Raw genomic sequence first — 18,019 nt, forward strand, 5'->3', positions numbered from 1 at the left:
AGAGAAGTTCAGCTTTAATTTTGCCCTGTCTGTCACAGAAAACAGGATTGAAAATAAATTGCTACTGAAACACACTTGAAGGCAGTTGTCCCTCTTTTGGCTTCCGTCTCTGTTTCATGGCATCAGATCTTTCCTGATGTAATCAAGTGACCTTGTTCACTGATAATGAGAGAGCGAAAAGAATGTGGTTGTTCCTCATTCTGGCAATCCCCACCTACCAAACATGAATTAAATAAAGAGATTTTTTTTTTTCAATCTGTTTGTTGACATTCTCAATACTGCACTTCTGGCAGGCTCCTGCTGCTCCCATCTGTTCCTCACCAAAAATCACTTGAGTCACAGTTGATGTAAGGATTTGTCTAAGATCTACAGTTAAAATGCAACCCCTGCCTTATCCTCCCCCTGTGTTGCCATTTGGCAGTGTTTAACTGTGATGAAAATGACCAACCGAATGACCTCAGCCTTAACCTGAATTCCTAGTTTGTTCCCCACGCATTAACCTTTACAACTACACCAAAAACATTGTAACTCAGTATGTCCACATTATTTTGGAAGCATGGGTAAAATATCCCTTTGAACAAAACCAGAGATTATGTCACAAAGAGACACAAAGTCAAAAATGTTTTTTGAACTGATGGTGGAGAGTATTAGAAATTATCTTTTCTCCCTCCCATCTTCCCCATTGGTTGTGAGCCCTGTGGTCTCCTTAGTTACAGGGGTGGGGACAGGAAGCACAGTGCATGTTATCGTCTCCAGTCACATTGACAGTCAGAGCCTTTCCTTCCTTCCTCTCTTGTTTCCTCTTCTGACAGCGGGACCTTTCCTGGCATTGTTGCATGACGGAAGGGGCAGCTGTGTGTACGGATAGACACAGTTGAAATGTGTTTAGTAGATGAATTGTGGTCAGTTCTTTGGTCACCCCTTTGAGGCATATTGTTTGTTTATATCTTAACAAGAGTGGGTGTCTACTGACAGGAAATGTCCATTTTCTTGAGCTCCTCCGGGCAGTGGACAAAGGAAAGGGATACCCCTTTTTTCACAGGCCAGAGTATATGGTTCCAGGGCAACAGTGAGCACAAATCGGGGCCAAGGACTGCTCTTCCAGTCCACAACGCAGGGTAACACACATCCCATCAGCATGCATCCTGACTCTTCATCCTGTTATTCTTCCCATACCTTATCTCATAGTCTCACATCTTGTTGAACTCGCAGCATGTATCCTGTGCTTCACTTTTACATTGTGTGTGTGTGTGTGTGTGTGTGTGTGTGTGTGTGTGTGTGTGTGTGTGTGTGTGTGTGTGTGCGCAAGTGTCTGTAAAAAGTATGCCTGAGGCCCCAGTGGATAAAATTGTTGTGCTACTGGAAGCATATGTAGTGTGTACACATTGACCGAAACACTGAAAGTGGCATTAAATGGGTTAAAACAAAGAGAGAGAGTGATTCTTGAATAGCACCGTGCAGCACAGCACAGGTCTCACTTTTGTTTGTTTGCCTGATTTCTCTGGCAGGTAAAGTCTGAAATGAGTTCCCATGAGATGCAGAAAAATCAACAATCTGTTTGGCAGTACACGCATGCTTTGTTCATGCTTTGAATGTGCATTTGTGTTCATACTAATTAATCCACCAGTTTTGACTGCTGCATATATCCTTTTTAGTATGCAGAGAACCACAAAGGTTCAAGATATATCTATGGAAGCAGAAGGGTGGACTTCCTCCTGATATTATAGCTTAGTTAAGTCAGGCTGTTTCCTTTTTTTCACCAAGTGTATCCTTTCAAATTTGTGAAACCATTTTCAGTTCATGAGGCTTCTCTCTTAAAGCCAGCCTGTTAACTGACTATTGCTGTGTGGCTTCCAATTTAACGCTACATATTGCTCCCCCTTAAGATGGCAAAAGCAGCAGTAAAATAGCCCATCTTTGCTTGGTATTTCAGAAGGATCCTGAGTCTGCATTTGTGTGCATTAGGTTGTCTGTTTCAGCTGAGCTAGGGTATTGGGCTACTTTATAAGGTGAACCGAGGAGAGAGGAAGTATAAGCACTGCTTCTACTGTGCTGCAATTGCTGAATAATTAGCAATATTACAAAACTACTCTGGGAAAGAGCTTATCCCATTCTGTTACCTACCACACTAACATTCCCCAGTGCTTCCTGAAAGAGAACTCTATCTGTGTGAGTGTATAAAGGAAAGAAAACCGTTTCAGTAGCTCAGCACCTTGTGCATGTGTGCGCACACACACACAAGTTTCACCTCAGGATCCTGTCGAAAGTCCCCCACGCAGAGAGTAATGAACGTTGGCCCCTTGCGGCAGCCATTAAGAGTAAGCCATTATGGTTCAGTATTGAGCCAGCCCTCCCTGCCCGTTTCACCTCATTCTATGGTAGACCCCACTGAGTGCACAAAACTGGCACTCCTATGGCTCATTGAGCTGCCAGCATGCCCCCCACCAGCACACAGCCCCATAAAGCAGTTCCACATCATCAAATGTGATGATCCCTTGTTCTAATTTTAGTCTGAGGTCTTAATAGCTCTGCAGATACTGTCTGAAACACTAATTTCACTGTTAAGCTGGGGCTGGGATAGCATGGTGATGTGAGTGAGAAGAATAAAATGGGTTTTCGCTACAACTTTGAGGAATCCTGGATCCTGGAAAGATTTACCTAATTTAACCAAATGTGAAATCTTTCTATCAAAACATATTTTTTGCAAAATAGAAAGTGATGCTACTTTTAGTTTAGTCTTTTTTCCCATTTGATTGTCAATTGTGATTCAATTCAGACAAAAATGCAAAAAATGGGCCTGCTAATCTTTTACTTCCAGTTTGCCATCCCCCAGTGAAGCGCCAGTGGATGAATTGTTTTGGCAACTTGAAACTTCACTAGTATTTGCCATTTTGTCATTTAATTTCTAACACTTGGAATTTGCCAGTTTTGGGGCCACAACAAGATTTTCTTTGACTTTTAGCATTTTAAAGACTGTCTTTGTGGTCAGGCCATTTCAGGATATTCTGTAACACTGTATTTCTTGGCCACTTGACAGTTATTTAATGACTTTGCCTCACTGTTTATCATGAGCTCAAATTTGACATAACGCCTTCTTAAGCCTCAGTTAACTTGGCGCACTTGTTTCCAGGACAATCACTGCACCTGTTCATCTGTCACTGCTGGAGCTGGAGTTGTTAAGTGACAGTAGTTGCTCTAGTCAAATGGTAACTTATATTTGTTGTTGAGTGGTGGTAAACACATATTGTCAAATGCAAGACATCCCAGGTTTTTCAAATATAATTTCCAATTCAGGCTGATGTAATATTTTTTTCTACTATGCATTTCACTTCCTAGCATATTCAGTCCCTTTTGTCCCACTCCATCGCTATTTCTGCTTCTGTCTTATCTCCCCCTCTGTTCCGTCTTAGCTTTGGTCCCTCTCTCCTTGTCTACTCTGTCGTTTGCTTTGTTTAATCGCCAAACTAACGTGCTATGACACGTTCTTATAGCACACCGTCACCACTGCTGCCAGGAGCCACAGAAAGCCACATTCAGCTTGGCACTTCTTCCCCTTCCTGCATGCAGCCACAGTGACGGCCCCAGAAAACATTGCATTTGTCACCGGTTATGATTAATGGCTTTGCTGATTGCTGTTCGTGGCCATCACCACACCTACACATTCTGCTTTTAGCATACATATTCTCAGGGGTTCAGCCAGAGTAGAGGAAGATATAAATTGTGCCTTCAATTTGTTAATGTTTCTGACATAATTAAGGTGTTTAACTCATGGTTTGATTTGATGGACTATGGACATAATTTTTTGTAAATATTTTGAGTAAAAGAAAATGACAGAAACCAAATTTAGACCAAACATGACTTTAACGGGTTGCAAAAACAAGTCATGCTCTTTATGTTTTACCTGTGCAATACATGTAATTCCATTTTCCAATAAAATATATGTCTGTAGTTGTAATAATCCTGATGAGTTTGCTCTATTCTGCTATTAAAGGTAGAAGAAGCAATATTGTAAAATAATGTAAGCGTTCAGGGAGAGTATGGGGTTGATGCATGACAAATAACAGCTGTGTGTCTCGGTAATCTGTGTTTTTACTCTTTGTCACTAGACTAAATATGAAGCAATGGCTATTAAGGCAAGATGGAGGAGAGGTGCAGCGCTATTTCCTTCTTGTTTCCTGCTGTATTTGTTTAGCAGATTTTCCTCTAAGGCAATTTCCCTCCTCCTTCTGTGAGGAGTGTTATTTTTGTGGGTTCACTCTCTCAGGGGAGCCTTGCCTACAAACACACAAAAGCTTATTAGCTCATGCGTGTGTGGGTGTTTTTAATGTTTAGCTGGGTGTTTGTTTTTATATAAATGATATGTACTTGAGTTTATGTGAGGGCACACATATTCCTGTCCATTGTTGGACCATAACTAAATGTTGTGTGAATTGTTACCTATGTGTGTGTTTTCAGGCGGCTTCAGCTCATTATTGAGATCAGAGAGCGGAACGTGCTGCTTTCAGAGAGGTAGTTGGCTCAGATGTAAACGTGAACGTGAACTCTCACACACCCCAGATATATATACTTTCTGCAATGTTTGTACCATAGTGTATACCTCAGACGGATATTGTGTTGCTGAGAGTGTGTGGAAGCACTTTTCCGTTTTACAATGCATCAACTGTCCATTCCCAATTTGGAATGGATAGTCTTGGCTTTGCGCTTACCCATGAAATAGCTGAGAAAGTGTGTATGTGTATGTGACCATTTTTCTATATTTTATTATGTTTTTTTACCTGGCCCAGAGAAGAGAAGATCCAGAAACCTTGTTATGCCAGTCGTTTATTTAGTGGCCTATCTACTTAAAGACCTGACGCTGGAGCTTTTTACCCAGCCTGCCTTAGGAGAATCCCTGACACACAACATAAATCTCTTCTGGCTCCCAGCAAACCGCACCGTCATTTCTGTCTAGAGCCATTTAGACCCCTCAGCCTGTGGGGGCCAGCACTTATATCCACATCATGTCAGGGTTCAGGAACTATGTGGATGACTCACTGCAAAGTAAAACTGAAATGTGTTTCTCAGTACCATTTTGAATTTGACAGTTAAGATGCATTGTGAAACCATTAACAAAGACCTGGTGGTAAATTCAAAATGCGACATACATGTTAATACTGTACTTTCCAAGTCTGATTCACAATACTCTCAAGCCATATTTACATTAAAAAAAGTTGTTGGTTGCTGTAATGATGTACTTCTCTGAAGTGATCTCTTGCAGAGAGATGGATGACAAATTTCTTTGTTACTATTCTGTTCCAAAATGCCAAAATCCCATCCTGTGCCAAAAGGTCAGCCAAAGCTAATATGATGCTTCAGCAAGCAGAGTTAGTCAAATCTAATGTGTATCTTGCAAAGTTTTTTTCAGTCAAAATTTGTGCGACTGTTCCTCCGCTATAGCTCAGCAAGGAAACACAAGTGCAAGTGGCAAGGTGAAACTGGAGGAACATTATCAGGGGTGGGACGGGACTACTAACGACAAAGTGTAGTCACATATCCACAGCAATGCACTCCTGCGCTATTCGTTATTACCCTTTCTCTCTCTGAATCTGTGGAAAGAGGATGATTGGATGCCATGGGGAGAACGACTTGCACCCCAGTGTGTTTTAGACTACTGCAAGTAATAGACACAGTTGGGTAATGCTGTCGCAAATGAGTTGGTGCGTTTGATGTAGCCATTTCCACAGACATAACATTACCTTAATTGGGTTGAACAATGGTGATCCACAGTTGTCGTCTGATCGACTCCTGCATGTCCAGTGTTGCTATTATTTACTGGGAAACGATAATGGCCCATGCCCCATCATTTCTTGGTTCATGAGGCTACAAAACCAAAATAAGATGATACATGTACTGTCACACTCCTACTATCCATTATATTTATTGTACAGTCTTGCAAATTGTAAACAATGACAAATGAAATAGAAACCCTCTGGCTACAGGATGTTAACATTAATGTTCACTGAGGCACATGTTCCCCAATGCAAACTCTTAGAACAAGATATATCAAACCTAAACCTGGTATGTTCCTAGTAGGAACTGAAATGCATGTGCTGTTTTTAGCTATGATAGTACAGCATACTCATTAACAGCACAAGAATAGTTTGTGCGTGAACATCAAAGGATTGTGCACTACAGGCCTACTGTTAAATCAAAGATTAGGAAGTAAAAATAAGACAGAAGCATGAGGAAACTTCTTTTTTCCTTCACAAAGAAGGAGGGCGAGAGAGAGAGGCAGCTGTGAGTTGATGATAAGACCCAGAAATGCATACGTTTTCATGGCTCGGTCACCCCCACCAATGCACACTATACTTCGGCTCTCTGCTTTAAAAGAAACCTCCGTCTTTCATATGCTTGGCCTGCCAAACCCCTAAACTGTTGAAGTGGAGTGTCGTCTTGGATAAAGTTGTCTGTGCTGTGAATAAAGGGCAGGAATGCATTAAACGCCCAAATCCTTTCGCTTGCAACGGGTACCCAGGCTTTGTGATTGCTAAAGTGCACAGCTTTAAAGTGAAAAGGCTTGTTCCTCGTCTGAGTCTTGTTTCACTCAGCACCAGCACATTTAGGTCTATCTGTGATTGCTGTAGTTTTTTAGACACAACCTCCACATTTCTTGTGCCTATATTTACCTCAGCTTCCAAGCCATTTCTTCACCTGTTTAAATCATTAATTGAGCTTGCATCCATGTGCAAGCAGGAAAAGATGAAATGTAGGAATCATTCCATCTTTCCCTACTCTATAGGTTTTTGATCTTAAATCAACCTAAACAGGAAAGACCCATTCAGTCTCTCTGCAGAGTTGAACATTTGATCATTTTGGCTTTAAGATTAATTGGTGTTAGACTCAATCTGTCTCAGGTGCCAGATATTATCAGCCTAATACCAGGCATCACAAGGCATCTAAAGCTGCTTTCCTCAGGCAAAGCTGATCATACACTGATTACTCACCCATTACATTATTTTCTTTTGCTCTCTTCTCTCTCTCTCTTCTCGTCTCTCTCTCTCTCTCTCTCTCTCTCTCTCTCTCTCTCTCTCTCCCTCTCTCTCTCTCTCTCTCTCTCTCTCTCTTTCTCTTTCTCTTTCTCTTGCTCTTTCTTTTGCGCTCACAGAATGTGTATGAACAGATTTGCTCTGCATGGTCAGAGGACGTTTTGCTGTGAGCTACAGGGTGAGGACAAAGCAGTTATGGAGCAGGTCTATTTTTGGGCCCTTAATGGACTTGTTCCCATTCTCTAGTGAAGCAGGTCTAGCTGAATGATCTTCACCAGTCTTAAACCTGATTACAGTATCTCCTTCTGGACTTCTCCATTGTTTTTTAATTTGACTCTGCTCTCTTTCTTTCTCTCTCCCTCTGGCTTGTCTCTTTGCTCCGTCTTTGATCTTTCCTTTTCACTCCATTCCCCCAAATTTGTCCTCATGCTGTGTTTACATTCATTAGATCACGTTAGATCAGAGGAGCTGCAACATTAGAAAATATTCCTACCTCATTTGGTTATTTTTCCGTCTTCTACTCTTTCTCTCCTCATCTCAACCACTCCTGAACCGTTCCTCTTGATTCTGCCAGTGCTGCCACTATGTGGTCAGTGTTTTTTGGCATCAGGCTGGGTGAATAGATTAAAAGCTTCTCTATCCCATGGTGCTGAGCTCCTGGTGGCTGACTCTGTCAAATATCACTCATTCAGATGAGTGGATAGACTTAATGGAATTTCTTTTCTCTGTTCCATCTATCTTTTCCTTCCTTGTGCATGTGAATCTCTGGCCTAGGCATAGTTCAACTGTGCTCTGTCAAGGGGTAATGGTTTGGCAATGGTTGGTGTGGCAGCAATAGTAAGCCTACTGAAGAACCAATTATGGCAGTGGTAGCAAAAGTGCAAAGTGTGCAGATTCTCTCTTGAGCATACTGCTTTTAAGCTTGAAAAATGTATATTATACTTGTACATTTCATGTTGCTTACCAGTAAATCAATTTTTTTAAACGTAAGATTAAGTTAAATGTTGTGCTTGGAAACTTAAATTATTAATCATGGCTATCTTTTACCTTTGAAGTGATTTTTTTTTTTTTTTTTTTTTATAAACTTTTCCCAAGGTCAAGAATGAACATTCACATCCAACATCCTCCCAACAGGCCTCACTTTGATTCTCTTAACTCAGTCCACTGCCACTCAAACCCCTCTACCTGACATTCACCCCTCCAGCCTCCTGTCCCTTATGTGTTTATCTCTCTGCACTTCCAAGATCACTGAGAACATGAGGAGAAATCTTCTTTTCAATTGAACTCACAAAGGGCAGATGCATATGCAGCTACAGCCTGTGCCATTTTATTGTTTCACTGCAGATTTAAGAAGAAAGGACATAAATTGAGAGAAACAAAAAAAAAGAGAGAGAAGGATAAAATGAAACATGTTTTAACTTACACTGAGGCAGAAAAGAGTAGCATGAGTCAAGAGGAATACAACTGCACTCTGCTTGCTCAGCACTGTGGTTATAATTCTTCCTCATTCCCCTGGCTTTGTCTCATTGTCATTGTCTTCCACTTTGCCCTCCAACTACTCTCAAGGTCGATTTTTGTTTCTTCCTGACACATGTCTCGGTAAAACTAGAGATATTATTATCTCTTCCATTGTGTGTGTGTGTGTGTGTGTGTGTGTGTGTGTGTGTGTGTGTGTGTGTGTGTGTGTGTGTGTGTGTGTGTGTGTGTGTGTGTGAAGCCACTCCCCCACCCCCCACAGGTACACAGACAGATCCGACAGGAAAGTGCTGTGTGAGTGTGTGTGTGGTTTGCTAAGTCAGATTGTGGATGACACACTGGCACGGAGCTGAGAGAAGGCTGAAGGGGAGTAAGAGGGGATCTGTTACTACTCCTCATATAGCTGTTAAACACATCCGTAATCCAGATTTTTGCCATCTAATGCCAGAGTTGAAGAAAAGTTCTCATTTGATAGCCTACCCTTCTCTTACAGTTGATTTTTTTTTTTTCCTCTTTTGTCTTTTCTTTCCAAGATAGTGATCCTCAGTCTCCCTCCCTTGTGTGTCTCTTACAAAATCAGCCTTTTCTGCTGGGGTGGACAGCTAGACAAATGATTTTGTCGGTCGTGCAAGGCAGGGGGTAATTTTTAGGTGAGCACAGCGCTTCAGAAAAGACTTGCCGCGCTTAAATTAGAGGTTGTCAAATGCTGCACGTCTCCACTGATGGCCCAGCACGGCCCCCTTATGTTAATGTGGCATTTCAGCAAGAGGAAATAGAATTAGAAGGAGGAGGGCTGCTACTGGTGGTTGCTGGGTTGCATTGTCACATGTGCACACTTCTTTTTATTTTCTCTTGTCATCTGAAGGACTAATGCTCTAAGATACATTAGACTTTGCATATATATTTATATATAACCTACAGAATGCTGGCTCCTCTTTACTCGTCATTGATGGCTCCTACACACATGCTTAGCCCACCAGTGGTGTGCTAAATCACTCTTCTCTGTTATAAATGTTGGCTTTAAGAAATAGACGAAGCAAAGAAGATACTGAGATTTACAGCTAGTAGCTGCCATTTTTTGCAGTATACCTTTTAAGAGAGAAGAGCAACAAGAGAAGCTAGCAACAAATAACCAGGCTGCATATCAACAGTTTTGGACATTAAAACTATAACATGGTAAAAATACTGTCTTTAACCAGCAGGCCATCGTGTTTAAGTTTTATGGACTTGAGGGTTCTTTTGGATAGACAGCACACATTCATTTGCTATTAACTTTTGTGTTTTCCAGTTAGTCCCTGTGTTAGACTGTCCTGATCTCCTCCCTGTTTGATGTGTCACTGCCAAGCCCCTCTGTTCCTACACACGGCCTGAATGTGGCCTAAAGCTGCTGGTGTCGGTTAGGACTGATGTAATCTATCCACCGGGCTAGATACCATGATGATGAATTCATGTTTAGGGAGGACTGGGAGTATCTATGTGGACTTCAGAGTGGTGAAGTCATGTGGTTTGGGAAGGAGGCGCTCTGGGCCAAGTCTCTCCTGGCTTGTTCCCCTGGTGTTGTCCACACAGCTGCAGGCCAGATGTGTATGCTTGTCAGTGTCCGTGAGCCTATCAAACACACCTCAGGCTGTCATCGATGGTATCCAGTGAAAATACATTTTCACCTAAACAGGAAATCCCTGCAAAGTAATTTCATTGCTAAGATCCACAAGTGTCTTATCATTTGTCATTTGTAAAAATGTTTAAATATTCTACCTTAAAACAAAGACAAAAACTTCACTGAAATCGTATTATGTCAGTTTGACCCCCCTTTAATATTGGCATGAATGTAAGGATAAGACTTGGAGGTCAAGCATGCTTTGCTAAGGGCATCTATAGTTGAGTGTCAAGTTCCCCTGCTTGAGTTTAATATAGATCTCCCAACTGCCTGAAAGTGTCAGAGAGAGAGATGGAAATAGTGCCTAACAGCTGTCCCAACCCCACCCCAGACAAATCATTCCTTGAAATGAAATGGTAGGCCTCACCAGGCCTACCATTTTGTTTCAACTTTGTCACCCTCAAACTTAAAAACTCGTCTTTGTAGATGCCTCCTTTGATTGGGTTTTCTCCTACCCTGTACTGCTGATTAGCTTTTTGGTTTAGCAATGGCATGACTGTTTCATATGATGATGGAAAACGTGGGAAGTTAGAAAGTGTGACCAGTGTGTGTCCTTTATTAACGGGTGTTACAACCACAGCTGTCAATCCTCATACAACTGTGACACACTCAACATGAACATTACACAGACACACAGGATGAATGAAGACATTTTCTCAACTGGCAGAGCACAGCTTTCCTTTTGGTGTGTGAATTTGTGTGTGTTACAGAACAAGTCAAAGTGGGGTGCATGTGAATGGGGGGGGGGGGGGGGGGGGGGGGGGGGGGGGAGAGGGAGAGAGGGAGAGAGGGAGAGGTCCATTAGTTTTATCTGACAGGGGGATCAGATCTGAAGGCATATACCTGAGCCTGAGCAATTCTCTGTGCCTCATCTCCCCACCTTCGCAGCTGTTCGCATAGGCTGCTCTATTAAAGAACAGCCGCTGGGGAGTAGCAGGCAGAAAGGAAAGACGGTGGCCTTAACCCTTCAATAATGCAATGCTTAACTTCTGTTTCTGTCATATAGAATAACTTGCATACATTCAAACAGTTTTTATTCAGAGGAGTTCATTTTTGAAAAAATGGCTATTTCCTGCAGGTATGAGGAGGCATCCCTGTTCAACTGTCATATATTTTTACACTTACAGCTGAGTGTAAATGACAATAAAGGTTTTGTGACATACTCTCCAAAAACAAAGTTAAACAGCTGCTTTTCCTATGAAATACATAAAGTATTCAAGGCAATTGACAAATTTCTGTTGTTTTTCTTTACTCTTTTTACAGCAAAGATTTATATGCTACATTAAGCCTTTGCCCAGAAGTCAAAATCAATATGACGGTGATATATTAAATACAAAATTAAAAAAAAGTGCAATTGTAATTTAGTTATTCAGTTGCTTACTGCAATGTACATATTTTTGTGTGTTTCAGAGATCAACAGAGTGCGTAAAGACATGTACAGTGACACAGTGAATGGCCTTGTGGACAGACACCCGCTGGAGCTGCCTGAGCCTATGGGGCCCATCGTCCACCTGCAGGAAAAACTGTTTGTGCCTGTCAAAGAGTACCCTGATGTAAGTAGCTGGTTTACACATCTCACACTGTGTCGGCTGCCCCACTGTACCAATAATATCAGTGCATTTGCCTTAATTGTTTCAGGACTAATATTTACACTGCAACCGACAGACTAATAATTTGTCTTAAGAAAAATACAATAGAGAAAATAATTGTGGGGTACATAAAATTGATCATATGGTATGTCTATAGGAATGTTTGTTGTCTTAGCAGCAGCTAAATGAGCCACTCTAATAGATCCACAGTTCTTATATTTGTGGACACGCACTCCCACACACACACACCCACACACACATACAACACACATTCATTTACAGACAGCTGCCAATAGCAATCTGCCAGCGCTGCGGATATAACCATTGCTTCTCTTTTTCATTTTTTCTGTTTCATAGTTTTACTCTCGGTAGTGCTTTCCTCATGCACTCCACTCTTACCTCTGTCTTCTTTACTCTCTCTTTTCCCTCCTATTTTTCATTTATGGTTGGTAAAGACACAATTGTTGACCAGCTTGACTGTTTTAGTTTGTTAAGCAAAAGTTGGTGAACTCATTGCACGTGTGCCAAGTTGCTAATGAACTACCTTTAAAGCTATATCAGATGGCAGTGTAAGTCGGTCCTGGTCTCAGGAAAAGCCAACATGCTGAGGTGTTTATGAGCTACCTCAGCGGTAGATTAGTGCTGAGAAGGAGAGAAGGAGGGGAATGAGAGGAGGAGCATCATGAAAGGTAAATCACAATCACATTCCATAAATATTCAATTGAAAGAGACTCATATTGGTTTGAGTGTTTTTTTTTTTGTTGTTTTTTTTACATGCACACACTCAGCTGGGTAAAGAATAGTACATGGTGGAGCTGTCATACTGGTTGTAGAGACAAGGAGGATGGTGGCAAAACTGAAGAGGCCAGTCAGTAAAAGCCTTGTCTGAGGAATGACAGATGTGTTTGCTTGTATGTGTGTACTATGTGTGGAGCCATGTAGTGTCTGTTTAAGGTTTTGACCACGGTCAGTCAGCCACCGTCCTGACCCCGCGGTAGTCTCTGGCACACACATGAATGGTTGCATCATGTCTTGTGGAGCAACGTTTCTCTTCGTAATCCCAACAGCTTGCAGTGAGGAAATGAATGGAGGGAGGTGACAAAGGATAAGAGACACCGTAGAGCAGGGCAAGGCCCAGCCAGGCGTGGATTGCATTTTCCCCCTGACAGAATTGATAAAGGGCACCAGGGACTGGATGGGATAAGCTGAGTTCCAGCTGACCCTCAGACCAAACCCAGCCTCTGAGCTCACAAGCTAAATCAGCCAACCAAATCCCAGTCTTTCACCTTTCGTCTGTAGTGACAGGACTTCAGGTCCTTGAACGGTTCCCTAATTAGCTGTGAGAATCATATTTGCACTTGGTGCTTCTTTAGTGTGCTAATTGCTTTATTTTTGTTATAATTATTATACTAATTATAATTATTAAAATTATTATTATCCTTGGTGTTTGTACAGAAAATCATGATTGGTGTAATATATCATATAAAACAAGTTTAAGTTCAGTTAAGTTTAAGCTATGCCACTATACCTTTGTGACATTATGAATACATTCATTATGTTTCCTTACATAGTGTAGATCATGAGAAAACAAGAATAATACACATAACCATCTACTTTGAAAGGAAAGTGTAAATGTGGTTGGACTGACCCTGTATGGGTGATGAATCAGTTAAGTGATTTGCAGTTGTCTGTTCAGAATTTCATTGGTCCACAACATTACTGTTTTGATGTTTTAGCCTTACTTTATTACTTTATTTTGAAGGGCATGTCTGATACTGTGGTCTGTATCTTAAATCATCCCTCTCTGTAGAACATGCTTCTTAACGATTCACTGTTCAGTCACAACCACATTAAAAGCTGTAACTGGTTTAAATGTTGTGGCTGATCGGTGAATGTGATTTATAGAAGAGTGAAGGAGGGCTGTGAAAATGTGTGAAACAGTGGGTGCCACCTGTGGCTGAAAAGAATATTAATGGAATGATTCTCTCTCTCGCTCTCTCTCTCTCTCTCTCGCACGTACGCACGCACGCACGCATGCACGCACACACGCACTATTAAAAGTGTGGCATCCTAGGATGACCCCTGTGTTCCCTTTGCTGGATGTGCTATGCTGCTCCGAATAGAGCGCGACGGTAACTCAGTTTTGTGTTTACGAGCTGCCGGGAAAGCTACTAAATTAATTAGGCTTCCCCCTGGTGGCTGAGATGACTCACTGATGACCTTAGTAGACACAAATTTATACACACACTAACATGAACACAAGGATGTACAAGTACAAGCAAATAAACATCCACGGTGACGCAAAAATGGCACATATTTCACTTGGACATTTTTTCCCTCTATTTTGGTACGCACACGCACACCCCTTCCAAGTGTAGTCATTAAGTCTGCAGGAAAAAAGGAAAATGCCAGATGATTGGAACAAAGGGAATTCAGCAGCAGGTCTAAATGGAATTTTTTTCTGCTCATACCTCTCCTGTTTCCAGAAATTATATCTGTTAAAACAATGTGTGCAAAAACTGTTAAACTGGTTACTATTTGAATTCCACCTGTATAACATTCCCTTTTACATACTCCCCTTTTTTCCGTCTGCTCCTACTTCTCTTTGCAAGTGTAAGCTAGTGGGGTGGGTAGAGAGGGAATGAGATGTAGAGATTCATTATTTAAACAGCAGACAAAATGTTACTATGTGTTCAAGTGACTTCCACCCAGAACTGAGCTCATCTTTTTTGAGCTCTGTAGTTTGATAATTGTTGTTTAAACACAGAGTGAGCTACAGTATGTCTAGATCCAGTTTATGTTTTCACGGAGGATAAAGAGTGGAATCCTTTAGTAGTGGGGTAAGAGGGGAGATGATGTGGGATCAGTGTGAAAAGGGGGAGAGGAAAGAAACGATGAAGTAACGGAAGAAAAATGTCACTCCCTATCCCCGATCTACCCATAGCTAAAAGGAGAGGAAACTGTAATGATGATTATTAGACTGGGGAATATTTCTCCCCCACTCACATTTCCGTCTGATTTCCCAGATTCCCCACACCGAAAAGACATATGCATATGTGTGCATGCACGCGTGTGTGTGTTACTGACGCAATTTTAGGTTCTCCCAAGAAAACACAGGGAGATGGTCCAAGTCTCTGTTTTGTGTTCTTGGCATCAACTCACCTGCCATGGAAGATTTGTCATCGTTCATACTATTTCCCTGTCTCTTCCCTCTTTCCACACTCATCTTGTCATTTTGGGATACCTGCCATCCACTTGCCTTCTTCTCAGTTTTTGCTTTCATTTAAAACCAAGACTCCCACCATATCCTAAGGCAGAGGTCACACTCGCTCGATGGGGCTTTCTCTGTCTCACCTACGACTCCTCTGCTCTGGTTTCACCAGTAGATAATCAGATTGTCATGGTGCCTGGATGCAGTGCAGCATGTCAACTCTACCAAAATAACTTGCCTTGCCAGCATGCTTCTACTCTAATTCCCTTAAGTGTGTCCCTTTTGTGGCCTGTGTGTACTTGCCTGTGTGCTCCACATCTGTCTGTAAATGTGTTTGTGTAAAGGCCTGTGTCTCTATCACCCTGTCTGCCTGTGTGTCTGTCTACCCACTCCCTCACCGTTCTTCAAAGTCAGCCATTTCCTGATGTCGTCAGTGGTGCAGAGCACTGTGAAGCGTCACCGTGGTGACTGCATCTTGACTGACAGCTGAGTCGCAGGCTATCTGATAACTTCAACCTTCAATTAAATGCTATCTGTGGCTCCACTTTTTTCCCGAGCACACGCTCACACACACATTGATAGGCGGCTGACAGACAGCTCAGCATGTCATTTCCGTTGACCTTCAGGCATCTGATACGATGTGTGACATGTCTTTTAAGTGTGTCTCCGTCTCCACTTTATTCCCTGCATATTTGCATTTGCCAACTGTTAAATGCCCAGGTGTGCATGCACACACAGACGCCACCCTTGCTTTGCTGACTCTGTGAAATACGACCCTCAGTTAGTTGCAAACCGTTGTGCAACTGGTAAACAGGACTGTCTACACTCTTCTTGCTAGCTTGAAGGGGGTGAAGAGAAAGGCTGTAATTTATGGGATACAGCCCTCCTATTGGTGTTTCTGTGGCATTAGTGTTTGCCTCTTGTTTAGTGGGTTGTTGTGGTACTTTAGGTTGTTTACCTAAGTGATGGACTCCTCAGAGGAACAGATGTTTGATCCCCCTGCAAGTCTTCATTTTTTGGTTATTATTCGGTATTTTGAAGGTAAATGAATCCAGTTGAAGACTGCAAATGACTTGTCGGCTGAAAACACCAAGAAATGGTTGATCAATATTGGTTCTGTGCTCTCCATTGTCAGAGACAGGAGATTGGTTTCTTTTGTTGTTGTCATCAGTGTATTGTTGTTACAAGAATAAATGTTGCTATGGTCTCATAAATTTTAAACTCGAATCGGTGCCCTTGAAGTACAAAAATCTTTACTCAATTAAAAAAAAACAAAAAAACAAGGTAATTAAAACATTGAATAAAAAACTGTGAAAATATATTATAGGGATAAGATAAAAAAAAATATATGGTATTATAAAAACTAATATAAAATAATATTAACTATTTGCTCAAATACACGAATTAATAAACTACTAACACACGCATTAAAACTTCATAATAAAACAAAGAGTATGTTGCTGTTCTCCATGTTTTGTTCTCCTCATCTTAACAATTAGGATTCGATCTACTTTGCCTTTCAGTGAATTCTCCTGTGATGGTGCAAAAATATTTTTTTTGGCACAGTATGCTGTGTTGAAAGTGTGAGCTTGTTATACTGTATTCGTGGGGTCCAAAAACCCAACCAGCAGTCCACTATGCTTGAGGGGCTGGACCAAAATGCTGAACCCTGCAAGTTTAAATGGTTGTTTGAAGGCCAAGACTTGGTTTAAGGGTTAGGAATTGAGTTGAGTTGGTTAAGGTTAGGGCAAAGGTCTAGGGAATGCATAATGTCAATGATGCTCCCTGCAAATATAGTAAAACAAAGATTTGTGTGTGTGTGTACTTGTCAGGTTTTAGTGAGAGGCGGTGGTAAAATTGCTTTATTGCCTCATGATACTTCACTTCCACTGCAAGGTACAAAGATTTGAGAGTACCAAAGAAAAGGCTCTGGTGGTTTGAGCGGACAAGTTGTCCTGGACCTTTCTTTTTCATTGCAGTAAAATTGCCCGGCCATCCTGCCAGTTCCCTGCACAGGGATAGTCATTAAGCTGGTTCCCATGAGGGTGTCATCACTTATCATGCCAGCTCCTGATATCCTTCTGACCCCCTTAAGTCATTACCAGTCCTGGAAATGTAGCGCCCCACACCTCACCTCACCTCACTGACAGAGCAGCAGAGTGGAGGATTTTGATATCTCTAGCTAGCCAGCCATGCATGATGATGATAATTTGATGAACGGATGGTTTTCTAGTTAGCTATTTGATGAGGAGGGTAATTACAATGATAATTTAAACAGAGAGGACTATTTGTTGTAGTCAGTTAACATGACGAAGGGCAACAGTGTAAGCTGTTAAATGTGTATTTATAACTGCACTAATGCCAGTGGTTGCTTGCATATTGGCAAATTGTGCTTGTATACTGTAAGTGGATGGCGTCTTGTGATACTTTGGCCTGTCTGTCCCTGAAGTCATTAAACTGAGAGGCACAGAGAAGTGAAAATGGAGAATGAAGGACAAAGGAAGTAGGTTTACCACACAGGGATCAAAGGCTGCACCAGGGGGACATAGTGTCAGCTTATACAGAATCTGTGTGCATAGACTAGATTCCAGTGATACATGATTTTTTGAGACCACAACCAACATCAGTGTTTTTTTAGTTTTAGAAAGAACCCTGACTGATATACAGTACTGTACCAATGCTAATATTTTCTTTCTTTTAACATAAATTCTGATAAATTTTTTTTGGCAGGGATCCCTCCTATTAAGATGTGACAAAGACATAGAAGTAGGTTATTTTACAGTAGGACAATAAACTTGCAAAATACTATCAAAGATGATGTATAGATTCAATGCACAGGATGGAAATCTATGCCAAAACTAACCTTTTTTCAACAGAAGACACTTGCTCAACGAATTGACCATTTATTGTAAATAGTTAAACAACAAAAACTAATCCCTTGAGCTATGATTTACAGGACTCAGAGATAGTTGCAAACAAACACGAACACTGAATCTTAACATAGTCATAGAAGCTGTCTTCCCCTAAAGACAACACGATATATTCTGTACTGTCCTGTACA

General features: G+C 41.4%; 1 protein-coding gene across 4 annotated transcripts in view; it reads left to right on the plus strand.

Annotated features, from left to right (window-relative positions):
• Positions 1–18,019, plus strand: part of LOC111226201 (protein quaking-A) — a 72,812-nt gene that overhangs the window by 13,970 nt on the left and 40,823 nt on the right. For all 4 annotated transcript variants that reach the window (XM_022751315.1, XM_022751317.1, XM_022751314.1 and 1 more), the window contains exon 2: positions 11,569–11,711. In XM_022751315.1, the coding sequence (XP_022607036.1) occupies positions 11,569–11,711 (143 nt within the window). The remainder of the gene's footprint in view (positions 1–11,568; positions 11,712–18,019) is intronic.

This window comes from Seriola dumerili, unplaced genomic scaffold (assembly GCF_002260705.1).
Source record: "Seriola dumerili isolate Sdu_G_001 unplaced genomic scaffold, Sdu_1.0 BDQW01000149.1, whole genome shotgun sequence".
Classification (NCBI taxonomy): domain Eukaryota; kingdom Metazoa; phylum Chordata; class Actinopteri; order Carangiformes; family Carangidae; genus Seriola; species Seriola dumerili.